At 44.3% G+C, this 16623-nt stretch overlaps 1 protein-coding gene across 6 annotated transcripts in view; it reads right to left on the bottom strand.

Annotated features, from left to right (window-relative positions):
• Positions 1-16437, bottom strand: part of CCDC13 (coiled-coil domain containing 13) — a 26061-nt gene extending 9624 nt beyond the window's left edge. For 4 of the 6 annotated variants that reach the window (XM_032133741.1, XM_032134084.1, XM_032134003.1 and 1 more), the window contains exons 1-11: positions 16293-16437; positions 14114-14334; positions 10476-10624; positions 8373-8515; positions 6010-6099; positions 5657-5773; positions 4734-4838; positions 3370-3534; positions 2656-2832; positions 1024-1230; positions 112-227 (exon numbers count right to left, since the gene is read on the bottom strand). In XM_032133741.1, coding sequence (XP_031989632.1) covers positions 112-227; positions 1024-1230; positions 2656-2832; positions 3370-3534; positions 4734-4838; positions 5657-5773; positions 6010-6099; positions 8373-8515; positions 10476-10624; positions 14114-14328 — 1484 coding nt within the window. In that variant the 5' untranslated portion in view covers positions 14329-14334; positions 16293-16437. Of the gene's footprint in view, positions 1-111; positions 228-1023; positions 1231-2655; positions 2833-3369; positions 3535-4733; positions 4839-5656; positions 5774-6009; positions 6100-8372; positions 8516-10475; positions 10625-12101; positions 14091-14113; positions 14335-15231; positions 15304-16292 lie in introns of those variants that run through there. The other 2 variants (XM_032133829.1, XM_032134162.1) reach the window with 2 other exon arrangements.
• Between the last annotated feature and the right edge of the window lie 186 nt (positions 16438-16623).

The following is a 16623-nucleotide window of genomic DNA, read 5'->3' as shown; positions in this document are numbered from 1 at the left end:
GGCTGCCACAGCTGTTGGCACAAGGCACTTGTGGTTTGATGAAACTCCCTGGGAAAACTCAGGCTCTTGAATTACTCACAATGTGAAATATTGACATTCTGGTCTTCTTACCAGGCAGATTCTGTCCTTCCAGGCTCACAGCTGCCTGCTTCCACTGGTGCTCCTGAGTGCTCAGAGGGTGATGGATAAGCAGATCCTGACCCGTCCCATGGATGGGCAGATTTCTTCTGTTAATGGTGGAGCAGGTTATAAAACCAATTACATAGTTCAGAGGAAAACAGCTGCACCAAAGCCAAACCAGCAGCTTTTGATTATTGCTACAAGCAAGACAGAACTTTTAATTCACAGGACTTCCTCAGAAGCTTTGTTTAAATTTCTATCCATTGCAGGATGAAAATAAAGCAGAAGTCAGTAAAAAGTGCAGATTATATGAAATCAGGGTACACTAGAGAACCCACAGTGCAGCATCATCACTGCCAGCACAGCTGGCTTGTGTCCCTAATCCAGGTTTGATCCTGGGTTCAGTGCTCCAGCCCCCATTCCTGAGGTATCTGGCAGATTCACAACCTCACCATAACCCCAGGAGGGTTTGGGATCAGTGGGAATGGCACGCCTAAATACTCTTAACAAATCCTGACTGTGGGACAGCAGCAGCTGGGTACCTGCTAATGTTGCTCTGACACATTTGTTTGCTTCCTCCTTCCAGCAGCCAAGGGTGCTGAACACCGAGGAGTCCCCAGTGCAGCCCCAAGCCCTGCTGTCAGTCAGTGACAGTCCTGTCATGGGGCCACGTGTGGATGTGATTGGTATTTCTGCTTAAACAGCCTGAAGTTATGCACAAAGGAACTGAGGAGTTACAAAAGAGTATTCCTGCTTTATCATTCCATCAGGAGAGACAGTCAGCAGGACAGGGATCACTGTCTGGAGGCAGCAACCATCTCAGATAATAGGGGAGAAGGAAGTGGAAGAGCAGATCTAAAATGATTACCAAGTGTGCTCCTCTAATTAATTTGTTTTGCCTACCTGATGTGTGAGTTGCCCAATCTTCTCTTCCAGCGTTTTCACCATTGCTTCTCGCTCAGCCACCAGCTCCCTGAGCTGTTCTATCAGGGAGTTTTGTTGCTGAATCTCATTGTTCAAGTGGTGCCCCATAATCTGCCGAGACTCCTTGTTCTCCTCCTCCTTCTGGCTCAGGCCCTTTAAGATCTCCTGCATTTGCTTCTGCTGGCTCTGGTAAAATAGAAACAGGTGAGATCTTTATTTTGCACACAATGATTACTTTAACCCCTCCAAGACAAATATCCATTTAGGAATGGTAGGGCAAGCCCCTGCCCTGCCAAGCCCATTCCTTGGTGGGAGCACACTGGTGTCACTGGTGCCACTTTGGGAATTGGATTTGTTATGTTGACCTGAGCAATGGTCAGATACAATTTGCTGCCAGCTTTGCTGCTCAGTGTAGCAGAACACAGAGCAAGAAAGGCTGGCCTTTGACAAAGAAGTGACTTTTTTCATAAACTGAATGAAACTCAAGACTTCAATGAGCTTTTTGTGGAATTAGAACATGATCAGATTGTGCGACAGTGATATTAAAAGCTGAGGGTACTATGGGGTGACAGATATGAGGCCAGGCTGCTTCACCAGTGGGTTTTGGAGGTTTTTTCCACACTGACAAATCTAATGCCTGTCATGCAGTTTGTTCTGTCAGGCCAACAACCTACAAGTAAAGTGCTTCTGTGATAGAAGGGATAAAAGAGATTAACCATCCCTTCCCAAATAAACCTGCATCTTTCTGTAATAATTTCAGTGGGAATACTCAGAAAAAGTGACAAGTGTTCTTTGGCTCCCCCGATCTGCTGGTCAGCACCCACATTCCCCACAGTGCCTGGTGTGAGAAGGGTGAATGCCAGCTGAGCTAAAACCTACTACCAACAGCAGCAAGGAAATCTGAGTGGTTTGAAACTAGTGAAGAGCTAGATCAGGAAACACAGAACTAACCCTGCTAAGAGGTGGCATATTCTCTAATATATTTGCTATTTTAATTGAGGAAGGCTGTTTAGAACCATGGCAGGACCATGGCAGCAGCCATTTATTTCTTCCTCAGCACCTTTGAGCCTTTGCTAAAACTCTTGGTTTTGAAGATGCCAAATCCTCTCAGTTCCAGCTACTGCAAGTGAATGTGCACCTGGTTTAGTACTCATGGTTCAGCTTGTGTGTTTTGGGCTGTGTAACAAAATAAATGGAAGTTTTGTTACAAACAAAAGAATTCCTGCAGGACTGCAGGCATTCTAAGGAAAAAAAAAGTCTTCCAGTGGAGCTGCAAGCAGAACAAAGAATACAGGCCAGCAACTTGGGTCAGGACTGAAGCCCTTCCTCTACCTACTTCAATCCTTCTGCAAAATGTTTCTTCCAGCCCCTGCAGCTCAGAGCCACTTGACTGCCACTGTCACACCTGGGGCTGTCTCACAGCCCTTACATGACCTGATCCAAAATGCAAAAGGACTTAAGCTGACAAGGAAACCTCTGGCTGTCACAGTTAGATTCATCAGGCTCCTGCACACCCTAAGGTTGTGTGTGCCACGAAATGACATCATGTTTTATCGCCTATAGAAAGAGGGCTGATCTGCAGGAGCTGGGACCAACAGACACAGACTGTACCAGCAAGGCATCTACGAGCTCATCATCGTGTTTCCCTTTCTCCAGCAAGGTTCCAATCTGTTCCTTCAGCATCTTCACTTCTCCACACAGCATTTGGTTCCTGGCTCTTGAGGCGTCAAGTTTTTTTTTCAATTCCTCATGGCTTTTTTGGAGAGCATTGTGTTGCCCGGCAAGTTTCTGCAGTGATGCAAAAGGAAATGAGAGTTATAACTCATCATTAAGCCCCAGGTGCTGTGGTGAGCAAAAAGAATCACATATTAGCTGGTAGAATCTCAAAAATGGTATTAGAATACTGTATCTTCCCTAAGGAAGTAGAAATTATAAATGCTACTTGCTGCCTGCTTGCCAGCATCCAAAAAGAGTCTGTCTGCTCAGGAATCCAGGGGGACTAGGCTGATTCTCCACTGTTCTGGATTCTGATTCTCCATTATTCTGTTCAAATGGAGCAGCCAAGAGCCCTACAGATCCAGGAGGTGTGAGGGATGTCTGTGTTTAGGATGAAGAACGCACACCTGGCCAAGGGGCGAGAGGGAGGCTACAGAGTTTGGGTGCAGCTGTAGCAGGGCTCGGCTGTGAAGTGGTGCAGAGCTTCCTGCAGCAGATCAGGTGGGTTTGTGGAATGGCTTTAGGTAGGGTGTAACACAACCTGAAGGCCAGACAAGTTGTTACACACCCCACACCCAAACAGCACTCTGTCAGTTCACAGGATTTTACCTCCAAAGAGTCTTTCTTTTCTTTTTCCAGGCTGCGAATCTTCAGCACATTCTTCTCTTGGATTGACAACTTCCTTGGGCCAGCAAATGGCAGAAATCCCTCTTCCATCTCAAACAGTGAAGCTCTGATCTTGTTTTCATTCAACTTATGCTCCAGCTCTCGAACCTATGGCACAATAATGACAACTGACACAGAGTTTTACCAGGGGTACAGTGCAAAGAGGACACAGCCACAGGCAGCTCAGATTATTTCTTGATATTATCATGGTTAACTAACACAGAGCAGTGTCTGGTCTTTCAAATTTAAATTTAGCTGCTAATAAACATGCAGATTTTAGGGCATCTGTGCAGGAAGGAGATTTGCCACCAGGCCTCTGGGACATCCAGGACACATGGGAGATCTGTGCCTTTGTGGAGTCATATGTGGAGGCCAGGCAGGCACTCCGGAGTATTTGGAATTGCTGCTGCATGAAGCCAAGTGAACTCAGCTTGTCAACTACTCACTGCAGGCTGCTTTCAGAGACAGTAGAGGGAACTGGGCACTGCCTCAGCTCAGTTCCTCTGCCCTTTTTTGGAGGAACCTGCCTCACTTTTGATCCAGTGACTGGATTTACAAGATCCCCACTGACTACAGAAGGGGCCTGAGGAGCCTGGCTCAGAGAGAAATCTCTCCATTACAGCAGAGAACAGTAGGAACAGTGTTCAGATGAACCCCAGGCAGGGGATATAACAGAAGGAAAAGGAATTTGCTCAAGGGAAAGCAGAGGTTAACAATCTCAGACAATCAGTGTGCAAAAAATCAGTTTGATGGCATATAAATAAACAGCAGAAAAATAGGAAAATTACGTGTCAGATTGCCTGAGAGAAGTTTTATTTAGATGCAGACAAAACAGCCTCCCTGCCTCCTGCTGACATTTCAGCTAAACTCTGCCCTTCAGAAGATTCAAGAGTTAAAAGATTTTACTGGAGCTCCCGAGGGAACAACTTGAAAATCTTATCTGGCCTCAATTCTTCCCATCTGACTCCAAGCACTGAACAAAGGTGTCTAAGTCAGAGCACAGACACTGACAGGGCTCCTTCTGTTCTCAGCGGAGAGAGGCACCTTCAAAACACCCTGGGACTTGAACTAGGCTGCCACAGCTCTCCAAGGTCACTGAACTCCTTCCTTTGACACAGATGTGAAAGATTCCCAGCTGAAATACCAAAGCTTGCAGAGCTGCAACAGAGTCATTAACATGGTCTGCACACATCAACACAGAGATGTTAAGAATTAATGAAGAACTAAGAGTACTTTTACCTCAAACTGAGGTGATATCTATACTTAGAAAGAGAATTCCAGCTGAACCACGCAGGGTTGTAACTCACCTTGGTTTGGAGAAGAAGAATTTGCTGAGCTCGTCCACGCCAGCTGCCAGAACGGGTCAAGAGACTTTGGATATTCACATCTTCCCCAACTTCATTGGCTAAAAGCTGGGAAAAAGGGATTGACATCAACAATAAGGCTTAAATAGATGTGTTGGGGAGAGGGGAGGAAACGAAGCTCTCTCTAACAGGGAACACGAGCAGTTTTCAATACATACAATTATTTTTGATGTAATGAATATTTAACCATAACTAACCAGGAATAGAGAGATTGTCTTCATACACACCAGGAGTTGAGCCAATCTCCCTTGCAAAATTCGGACACAGCTGAACTTAGTATGAAGAACAATTAAATTATTTATAAAAAGGTCAGAGCAGAGTTCTATTTTTAGGACCATATTCTCTACTCTGATCTGCATTGCAGGTTTCCTACACAAAGTAGGGACACCAAAGCAATCAGAGCACATAGTAACACTTAAATCCATCATGAATCAGAGGAAAAGGTTTTTCTGGATGTCACTCCAACAAACTCTTTAAACACATGCTTTAGTTCAAGCATGGCCTTTAATCCCATTGATTCCCATGGGACTGAAACCTGCATTAAAACTAAATACATAATTAAATGTATGGGAAAGCAGGAATGAACCTGGATGTAGGTCACAAACACTTCTGCAGATCTGGGACTTGGAAACTCTAAAGGATTTGTGTCCATTGTACAATGGAAATGCTGGACACAGTGGGGGCAGAGCATGAAATCCGTGTGTCCATGGGCACAGCTCCAAGGCAACCACCACATTTGTGTCTTCCCTCCCTCCCCACTCATCTGGACTAATTCATGGGGGCCAATCAAACCAAAAGCCTCCCATCTTCCCAAGACTGGACCTCCTGCAGGGATCCCAGCCCCAGCCTGCACCCTGCAGTGGTACCTTTTGGGTCAGCTTCAGCTCCTGTTTCACAGACTGGAGCTGGTTCCGATATTCCGTCACTTTTAAATGGGCTGCGTTCAATTTTTCTTGCAACGCTTTCACCTCTGGACTTTCAGCCTTTGAAGAGAGGAATGTACTTGGTGAGAACAGAATCCTCAGGGAAAAACTGAATGATTAAGATCCATGGATCCATCAGGACCACAGAAATTCTTTGTCCAGACCTAATTTTTGGGGTATGGAGGAGGTACAGGGGAATTTGGTCCCAGAACTGGTGACAGGGATACAGCCTTGTCATACAAAGGAGAGAGCTGAGTGTCAGCTGCTGACTTCCTCATTTCAATTACAATTCCTACCAAGTTTCCTTCCAGCATTTTCAGAGTTGATTCCTTGATTCCTGCAGCATCACCACCAAGGGAACGGATTTTTTCTGCAGCTGCCTGTAGCTGGAAAAGAACCCCATTGTTAGTGTAGAAAGGATGCAGAGAACAGCATCCTTCCATGGAGAATTAATTAGCAAAAAGTATAACTTAGATGTTTATTTACTCTAAAAAAAAGCCCACCAAACTTAATTTTCCCTTGTTTTTAAACACAATCAGTAGGAAAACATCGTTGGTTTTTTCTTCCCAAAAAGTCATGTGTTATTTCACTGTGGAATAACTTCAGAAGATGTTTCTGACTTGCTGAGATGGGATCAGATTTCAAGTATGGAGACTTCTGAGATATTTTATCACCAAAAGTGCCTAAAATTAATGTTTATATACATAAATACAAATCCTGTCCAGCCCAGGATATTCCATAAAAAGCAAATAGCTCTACTCAGTAGAGGAATATAAAAGGAGAAATGACTACCTGACACCCTAAAAATGAGATTTAATGGGGTTAAGGCTCATTTTCCTTAGCTGGGAGCTCTAAAATAGCATTTTTTAATCCATGAAGAATAAAGACTCTGTCTCCTCTTGCTTGCCACAGCAAAGGAAGACAGACATACAACCCCTCCTGCTCTGAATCACGCCCTCTGTTGCTGTTGCAAAGATTTCTAAATGGATGAGAGTGCAGGAATTTGGGGCTGGAAAGGCCAGGAAGTGTTGCTTTAAAGGCTTGGGACTTCATGCTTTGAGGTGGGTGGAAAATCTTGATTATTTGCCTGAATGAAAGAAGGCTCTAAGGAAGAACTCCTTCATTAAAGGGGCATCTGGGGAAAAACTAACTCAGAGCCAGTTCTCATTTCACCCCTTTTGATGGGTTAAGGCCACTCTTTCTACCCAGTTCATAAAGTTTTGTAGTCAATGGACTGAGAATGAGGAATTTCAGCTGGAGCTGGCAGCTCCTGGCCCAAGTTCTAAGGAAATTTTCTGCAAACATCCCTTTGCTTACATGGACCACCCCTTGCCAAGTGATTGTTCGGCGGCCACACCTTCCATTCTGTTTGGGGAACATAACCATGTTAAAGCACTTACGATTTGCAGATTTTTCTGTTTCCATGCAAGCAAAGAGCTAAAAATTTATAAAATAACAGTGTTTTCTATCTATCACCCCACATTTTTGATAGATACCTCCTAGTGTCAAACATTGCTTTAATTTTACACATCATTTACATCTTCATCATCTTCCTGAAATGTTTGTGCTCCTTTCTTTTTGGGTTAAAATCTGAGAATATTTCAAGTTTCTGTTTGAATAATGGTCATTACACTTCTGCAGTAGGGGAGTAGAACCAAGTTGATTTTTCCTTAAATTATTCATGAATTGCTCCACTACTTGTGTAATTTTGTAGGTCCCAAACTACACCTAATACTTCTTTGCCAACCTGCCAACTATTTGACAAGACCCCTCTGACCAGAACACTGTGGATTTATGCAGGAGTTCTCCAAAATTTAATTTAATCCATGACTTCTTGATCTTTCAGGTAGCTGGGGTGCAATTCAGGTAGATGCATGACTCATCATCAAGTGATGGTGAAAGACTGAGTCAAAATGTATCTGTCAGCATTATTGATTCATTTAACTGACATCTTCTAAGAAAGCAAAGTTCAGGAAACAAAATAAAGATTATAAAAAAAAAATCACCAATACTCTGTAAGGAAGAGGAGCAGTAGCCAAAGGACAAAGCAAATACTGACATCATGACATCTCATTTTCAATTCAGCAGCCACCTGAGTAAAATTACTTCTGTGAAAGGCTGGCAAAAAGTCACAGTAAATCAGAAAATTTAACCTTCCTGAGTGAAGATTTGCTGTCTTATATGATATAGTTTGGTGTTGTCTCAGTTCTGTAAGTACTTATTCCAGAAAACAGCTTTTATTATGGGGATGACAAAAGCTTAGAAGAATAAAGAACTAATTACTGACTGGTATTAACGAGGTGGAAATGTAAGACAAAGGTGTGAAATTTGCTCCTCCTCACAAAAAATAAATAATAAGAGAAATATCATTGCCAGACTGGTAGAAAAGTCTCTGTGCTTCTACAAATGAATATTCCTACTTGCTGTTTAATAAATCCTTGTCTCACTATAACTCAGGGATATTCTTTCCTAGCTCCTCCTGTCTGCAGAGGTGAAACAGCTGAGGGCACACATCATGGACACAAATGACCACAACCCAAAGCAAACACAGATTTAAGAGCACATTCAACATGGGAACACGAATCAAACCCACTTTCTGTCCCAGAAGCTGGATTTCCATGTTTTAGGGTGCAAAAAGAGAACAAGAAAAATGCCTCACTTCTCGTTCCAGCTCCTTGACTTTGTGGTTCAGCTGCTTCACTCTGGTTCTCTCACTCTCAGCCTCAGCAGTTATCTCACGGTTCTTTTTGGCCAACTCAACTATTTTAGTGGCTGCCACATCTCCAGCTAAACCAGACACTCCTGCAAAGAACACATAAAAGCAGAGGACACATTTTACAGGCAGGATTCAGAATAGATGATGCTTTTGTTCTCTGTCACAATGTACTTTTATTGTCCCATCCCTTCCTCTCAGAGCTGTGCCAGGCACTTAAATGAACAAGTGAGGGAAGAGATGTCAGAGGTGCCAGCTGGATGGGTTGATTCTTTGATTCAGCAGCTCCCCACGGCCACATTTCACACTGTAGCAACAGCCACGTGTCACAAGGCCACAACAGTGGTCGCAGCAACATTATTACCTAGAGAGAGCAGCGGTGTTTCCTGCTCACTGCTGGGAAGGATGGTTAGGAACAGGATTTTTTGGCATTATCACAGAAAAAGACAACACTCTGCCTTGCCTGGTTGTTTACTACTGGACGAGTTGCTGGAACAGAGGTGTGAACATTTCTAGACATCTGTCCTCAAAGGTCAGGCACAATATTACAGTTGGGTCCTGGACAAGATCCAGGAAATGTCATTGTGCCTATTTATAACTCCCTTGGGATTACACAGGGAGCTTTACTGGATGACTCTTTTTAATTGCTCTTTTAAACAGCCATATCACTGGCTCCCTCATCAGGGAGGGTTTGATTAGAGCCACAAACAAAGCAAACCCCAGGCCTGGCTGCTGTGTCACCTGGCTCTGGCTAACATCACCCAGGTGAAAGAAAGCTCTTGGACAAGTGCAAAATCAATATCATGGCAAACAAAGTCCACTAAAACCTCCAGCTCAGCAAGGAACATGAGCCTGCAACAACAAACCCTTGGTGGGGGGCGTGAAGACAGAACTTGGTTGCTGTTGTTCCTCTTAACTCTTTCACACTCCTTCAGAGCTCTGCAGTAATGACTTTTCTCTGACCTCTGTGAAGGTTATATTCAAGAACTGGGGTGAGGTGAAGGGTGACAGATCACTCACAAGTGAATGCTGAGTTCCATGTAACCCCAGAGACATTAATAGAGTTACACAGAACACAGCTGAGAAGAGAATTTGTTCCTATGCCACTCTTTAAAAAACTTAAAAGAGCTTTAAACTTAAAATCTTTAATAAACTTATGTAAAGAACATAATTTTTTGTTTCAAAAGCATTTATTTAAAAGCACTTCAAACCAATTCATTATTTTTAAAAGCATTTCCACTGTTCTTACTCCTTCATGTGGTTTGTGTTTCCCCTCCCACCTAGGAGCTACTTCTACCTCAGTTTTCAGGATAAATAATGGCTGCTGAGGAATACAGTAAATACTAAACTTAGCAAAGCCAGGATGGTCCTTCCATGTTAAATTGATGGTCTTCAAATGCATTGCACACACTCAACCAAAGCTTTTCTTTCCCAGGCATTGTGGGGATTGCCACAATGCAGACAGGGAAAACAGAGGCAGGGGATTGGCATCAGCCAGAGAAGCTGCAACAGCACATCTGGCTCCTGGTCCTGACCAGGAAGAGTTTATCACCTCTCCTACAGGCAAACGACAGCTGATTATTAAGAATTAAGGTGTAATTTAATGTTATTTAGTTCTATTTGTTGCTGTCCCCCTTCTCTTCAAGCCTGGTCATCACTGCTGTCCTGACCAACAGTGGCACCCAGTGGAGGAGGTGCAGCCTGCATATTTCGGTTTTCGGAGGACACAAAAGTCACTTTAGAAGCTGGGTTTTGCATTCATCCAGCATCCTGCTTATGCCTTGTTCAGGGAAAAAAAAAAAAAAGGAGCCTGAATAAGGAATTTAACTCTACATAGCTGCAGCAAAGCTCTTTGACATTAACAGGATATTTTCCAAAATATGATTTCTATGAAACATCATAATTTTTATGTCAATAATAGCAAGTTTACTGTTCTGTGAGGAACAGGGATCACTGTGTACCCTAAAAGAGCACTATTCTTTTCAGAGACAACTTTTTGTCATCTTCAAGCAACCCAACATGGTGAGAATACAAAGTTGCTGTGTTTACCCGACAGAGCCAACCTCTCCTCCTGCACTGTTTTCTGAAGCTGCTTTATTTCAAAATCTTTCTCTGACACCAGTTTGTAGAGTCTGCAGTTCTCATCCCAGACCTCTCGGAGCTGGTCCTGCAGCTGCTCATTCTCAGCCTCAAGGACACTGGGAAAAAATAAACCATAATTGCAAATAATATACAACTAGATGCTCCTAGGAATTATATAATGAAACAACTGCACAGTAGATGGGCTGAGGTTACCAGGAGTGGGTTTACTGAATTAGGCAGAATATCCTAAACCTCAGATAAGAACACAAGCTGATTATCTGATCTATTCAGTTAACTTCTTCTTAAAAATAAAAAACTCCACTTTCTTGAGCTGTCTGGGGCAAAACGGAGCAGGTGTATTGAAGTTACCAAATAGTGTCATCTCAGTCTTACTTACCTGATTCTCCAGAGGAAATCGGGCAGCATTCAGCATGTGGGACATTTGGGCTTTCTTTTCTATAGTTTTGACAAAGCCAAGAGAAGCCAACAGAGCATCGACTACAAAGCTGCCCCTGGGGTCCTTTAAAAATGAATGTTTTAGAGCAATTCATAAAAGACCAATTTCCTGTGTCCTCAGCTGATTCTCTTGGAACCCTGTGAGCATCGGTTTTTGTATTGTTAATGCTGCTTTTTGGAATTCATTTAGAAACAGAGAATATCAAAAAAAGCCCTCTGAATGGGAAGAAATAGCCCCGATTCTCCTATTCTTCAATACATTTAGAAACATTTAAAGGTTTCATCTCTCTAAGACATCCAGAGAATTAGTAACTCTAATCTCTTTACTGCCCTTATATGATGGGTCCTCCAAACATAAAATCCAGGAGCTGTGGCTTCAAGGGCTCAGTTCAATTGTGGGAGTTCAGAATTATCTGAGCTCTCTGACACGGGGTCCTTGAGAAAACCTGGGAACCAATACATTTACCCACACACCGGTGCCACTTGGGCTGCCCACCTGACCCCAGCTGCTGCTGGTGGAAGATGCAGGTCTCCTGTGCCCTGTGATTCCCATGTGGAAGTTCCTGACACCCTGCAACATCTCAGATATCATCAGACTCCTAAATAAGGTGGATGAATTGACTCCTAGATTCTTATTTTCTACAGGGTAACCCTAAATATTTACACTTTGGAGATTTGATTTGGATAAAGTACAGCTGTTACCTGTAGACACAGCCAAGTCAGGTAGCTCAATAATCATCACCATTTTTTTTTATTTCAAAGTTTTAGCAAGCTTTTAGCACCCATTGGACCTGAGAGCTTTTAAATACAGCCTTCCATCTGCCCATGTGAGAATAAATGACCCCTCAAAGCACTGCCATAAACAGCACAGTCAGTTTAGGAGAGGATCCACAATCCATAATTAAGAAATGCACTTGTGTTTCAAAGCCGGAAATCAAAGGGAGATCAAAGGCAGCTGTTTTCAAAGGAGAAGAAAGCAAGGAGCCAATGTGAGGAGAGGCAGAACAGAGTTATTCCCACATGAACCACTCAGAGAAGTGAGCAACAAAACTCAGATCCAATTAAAGACACTTGAACCAGAAGATTTTGGACAGTGGGGGATTAATACGAAAAAAGGGTTCTAAGCTCTTAACACACCTGAGCAGTGAAGTCTTCTGAGATCTGGAGTCCAAGTCTTGAGGAAAAGCACTTGGAGGAGGATGGACAGAAATCCCAACTGCACAGAGCAGGAGTCTCCTCTGAGGAACTTCCCCATCTCAGAGGGACTCTCCCCGTTACAGTGGTAGCAGATCCACCTGAGTGCTTCAGCTACAGAAAATCAGCCAAAAGAAACAAACTGCAGAAGGTACCTCTTTTCACCCTCCTTCAAGGAATCAGAGCCAGGTGGAGCTTATGAGCAGGGCTCTGCCTGGAATTCAGGTGGTTTCCCAAATTGCATGCCCCATTCAGGCCAAAAAAAAAGTAAGCAATTTAACTGTTATGGAATTGTGTCTTTCCCAACTCTTTTTCCAGATTCTCCACATGATGGGGAGGTTACTTAAATACATTCAAATACAGCAAATAGAGAAGAGAGGATAAAGTTACAGAGAGACTATAACAGAGAGGCAGAAATATCAGCTAAACACTTGCCTAAACAAGATTTGGGAGTAGGATGGGAGGAAGCAAAAAAGAATTTCCAAGGCTCGAAGAAAGGGAGACTTCTGAGAGGAGGAATGTTTTCCAAGTGCTGCAATAAACAGTAGTGACAAGCTGAAATCACTGCCACTGCAGGCCATATGGAGTCCTGTGATCCTGGAACAATCCTCTGATGTGTTGTCATGGGAATACTGCAGAATACATCCTGGTGAATCCCTTCCAGAAACAAATCCTGTCTGGATTTGATCACTCACAACCAGTCCTCTGCTGAATGTACACAAGCAAAGGACAATCCAGATAAATCTGCTACACCTGCCATGTCAGACGGGGACTTTTGACAGTCAGTGACAAAGTAACAGAGGTAAACAACAACTCTGGGATTACTCAGGCATAAAGCACTGAACTCTAAATGCTGGGCTTTCCTGTACTCTGCACACTGCCCATGATGTGCCCTGGGAGCACCCAAATCCCTTTCCTCCACCAAACATCTGAACTATGGGAGTGTGCTCAGTTTTTTTCCTCTCCCCCCTCTCAGGCTCAGTTTAAAGGCACAGAAAGGTACAAAATTAATTTCTGGACATAGAGCAGCGATAGGGGATATACATCATAAAGTCACACCAAGACAGGGAATCAGCCTCCCAAAAATTTTTTTAAAAATCAGATTTCCATCATAATCTTCTACAGATTATCAGGACAAAATGTTGAAGGCAAGAGGACAGCTGGTAGAGATCAGATCAGGAGCTTAACTTGGCAAATCAGACAGCTCTGGTGAGGCACCGGTGTGTGAAGGAATTTCTTCACCTGGCTTCACCACAACCACAGAGCAAAGCCCTGAACAGCCAGCACTGAAGACACCTTTGGGGTATGTCCAACCTCTGACCTGTTCTAGTTTGGAAAAGAAGGATTAATTGGCTCAGAAGGAAGGGTTTGACTATATCCTGGGAGGAAGAGAAATGATCTGAGCTGGGGTTTCAAATCTCCTCCAGTACTCAGCAAAAAAGGAAAAAACAAGATTAAGGGAGATCCATCCCAAAATGCCCAATGTCCTGGTATTCTTGTGATCCACTAAATCAGGATATGTTGCAAGGAAGGCCCAGGGAGCTCTCTTCTGCACTGCAGGCCTGTGGCTTGCTCCCAATAGCTGCTTTGCCTCTATCCATCCTTGGAAATTATTCATGTAGGGAACCTGTTTGCTTAAGGCTAGGCAGGAACTAACCAACAGTTCAGAGGATGCCAGGGATCCCAAAAGGCTGGATTTTGCCAGGTAGTACCTGGCTGCCCCTCACATGTCACCCTCAACCCCTCTGTCCTTCATTTGTAGAACACTGATTATAAAGAGCACAGCACAATGCCCTGAGGATAATTAGGATAATCCTGCTCCTCAGGATAATTAAAGCCCAGTGTGTGAAGACAGAAAGTGTCCTGCCAGCTTAATAATATTGAGTTACATGAGATCATAAACAAAATATACTTCAGTGACTTCCTGAAGGAATGGTGCTGCCACACCTTTTTACCTTTTGCTGGCATCTTCATTTGCAGGGGGGCCTATTTTAAACAGATTTAGATCATTCAGGGCTCTTAAAGTCTCCCTAGTGCTGCTGGTGTCCCTCTGACTGTTCTGCTTTTCCTTCTTCCTCTCCATCAGATTTTGCAGCCGCCTTTGCTGTTGCTCCTGATAAGCCGTAAACTGGCTTTTGAAATCTTCATTCACTTTTCTGTCTGGCTCCATTGTTTACTAAAAGCAGAACAAGAGGAAGAGACAGAGAGCAGAGATCAGCACTGCTTTGAAAAACATTCCCTTCTGGCAGCTGCTCTGCAGCTTTTCCTCCCTGACCTCTGCCCAGTCTCCCACCACCTTCTCCTCCTCTCCAGCCCCACGGCCTTGCTTCAAGTGCCTTTTTCCATAAATGGCTTTTAAGCAGCCCTAAAAAAAAGGTTGTCGGGTCTTTTTCACTCCAGAATTCAAAAAGCAACGTTTCAAAATGTTCTTGAACAGATCTGTTTAAATAAACATTTTAACAGAGGAGCAGGTTGGGGCCAAATCCAAGAGAACGTGGCAGCCACGTCACACTGGCTAAAGGGAGCACAGAGTGCTTGGGACCATCAGCCTCCCTGCCCACGTCCAGGAAAGGTGGAAATGCCCCCATTTTTGGGTTAATGGGGGACTGACAGAGGAAGAAAAATCATTTTTTTCCTTATGCTCCCTTTGGGCAAGACAAGAGTGTAGCTTACACCTGTCCTCCAAATTTCTAATCACTGAGTGATAACATTAAGTAACTAAATAATAATGTATTAATTATAAAATATATTTAATTATAAAATATATTATTAATGGATATTTTTAAATAATCATATTGCTACCCAAACCTCTTCTTAGAGAGTTTATCAGAAAGTTTTCTGATAAATTCCAGCCCCTTTCTCCTTCTGTTTGACATTTATTGTCAGCAAAAAAACCCTGCTGCACCTTTGGTCTAGAAAAACCAATCTGTAAATACTTCAAAAGGCTCGCCCTGCACTGAGTAATTAACACAGGCCCTTTCCCACACTGAGGGAAATCCAATTATCCTGATTAATGCACCAAAATGCAGCGTGTCCCTTTGTGCCAGTGTGTACCTTACGGGCAGAGACTCACCTGGACAAGGTGCACTGAGGACTGACAAGTGCAAAGAGCAGAGTCTGGTGCCTGCACACAGCCCACAGGGCTCTGGGCATGAGAGATCAAAGAATTACGGAATCATTGAGGTTGGAAAATTAATTTTAATTGATTAAAGTTGATTCTGAGATTTGGGGAAGGCCTGTAGAGATAAGGAGTCAAATCCGTTTACTTAAGGAAACTTCATAGGAAATTTAGACAGCCCTTCTGGTTTCAGTAACCTTTGGGTTGATAAGTAAATTTATAATTAGATTGGCCCCCACTAATTGGGTGGGTTTAGCCACTGACCTTAAAGATAGCAAAGATAAGCAAGAACATCTTCCAACAGTAGTTGTCTCTCTTCTGAAAATATCCTAGAATTCTTAGTAGCTATTTCAGGCCTTAAATTACCTTCATAATTTTTCTCAGGATTTTCTTTACTTAGACTGCATTAATGATTGATTCATCTATTCATTTATTATTTATTTTACTTATCTATAGGGCAGAAATGGGCACAGTACTCAAGGTGCAGCTCCATCACACCATGCCACAATAGAAAAGCCCTCTAAGATCCTCACATCCAACCATTAACCCAGCACCAAACCTTGTCCCCAAATGCCACTTCCATGGTGATTCCAACACTTCCCTGGGCAGCCTGTTCCAACGCCCGACCACCCTCTGGGTGAAGAAATATTCCCGAATATCTCATCTAAGCCATCCCTGGCTCCAGCCAGGCGGGGTTGGAGGGCTCCAAGGCAGGGTCACCTGGAGCGGGGGACACAGGAACTCATCCAGGTGGCTTTGGAAAGTCTCCAGAGAGGGACATTCCACGCCCTCCCTGGCCAGCCCTTTCCAGCCCTCTGCCGCCCTCAGCGTAAAGAATGCCTTGGTGGTTTTGAGGCGGAACTTCTTGTGTTTTCGTTTATAAATTTTAATTGCCAACCTGTAACTGTAACCGCCATCCTCGCCCTGTGACCTGCCAGGACCTGGTCCTGCAGCGCCGCGCTGTTCCCCCATCCCGGGAAACTCCTGCCCGCTTTCCCCCCACCCCCCTGGCCTACCCGAACCGGCTTCCCGAGGGCACCGGGAGGGTCCCCCCGGCTGTCCCCGTTGGCTGCTGGGCAGCACCGGGCCCGGAGATGCGGCCCCGGCTCCCGCTCCTGGCCCCGCTCCGGGCCCCGCTCCGGGCCGGACGCGGTGCCCGTGGCAACGGGAGCGCGCGCGCCCTTCCCCTCAGCGCAGCCGCCATGATGGCTCCCCCCACACCGCTCCTGTCACCGCCATTCCCACAACTCCCACACCAATCCCGGCCCCTCGGAGCCTCGGGAGCGGCTCCTTCTCCCCCCTTCGCGGTGGTAGGCAGAGGAAAAGGCGTCGGCGCCCCTCCCCATC

The sequence above is a fragment of the Corvus moneduloides genome, chromosome 1 (genome assembly GCF_009650955.1).
Source record: "Corvus moneduloides isolate bCorMon1 chromosome 1, bCorMon1.pri, whole genome shotgun sequence".
NCBI classification, from domain to species: domain Eukaryota; kingdom Metazoa; phylum Chordata; class Aves; order Passeriformes; family Corvidae; genus Corvus; species Corvus moneduloides.
This window is presented reverse-complemented; position numbering and strand designations above follow the sequence as displayed.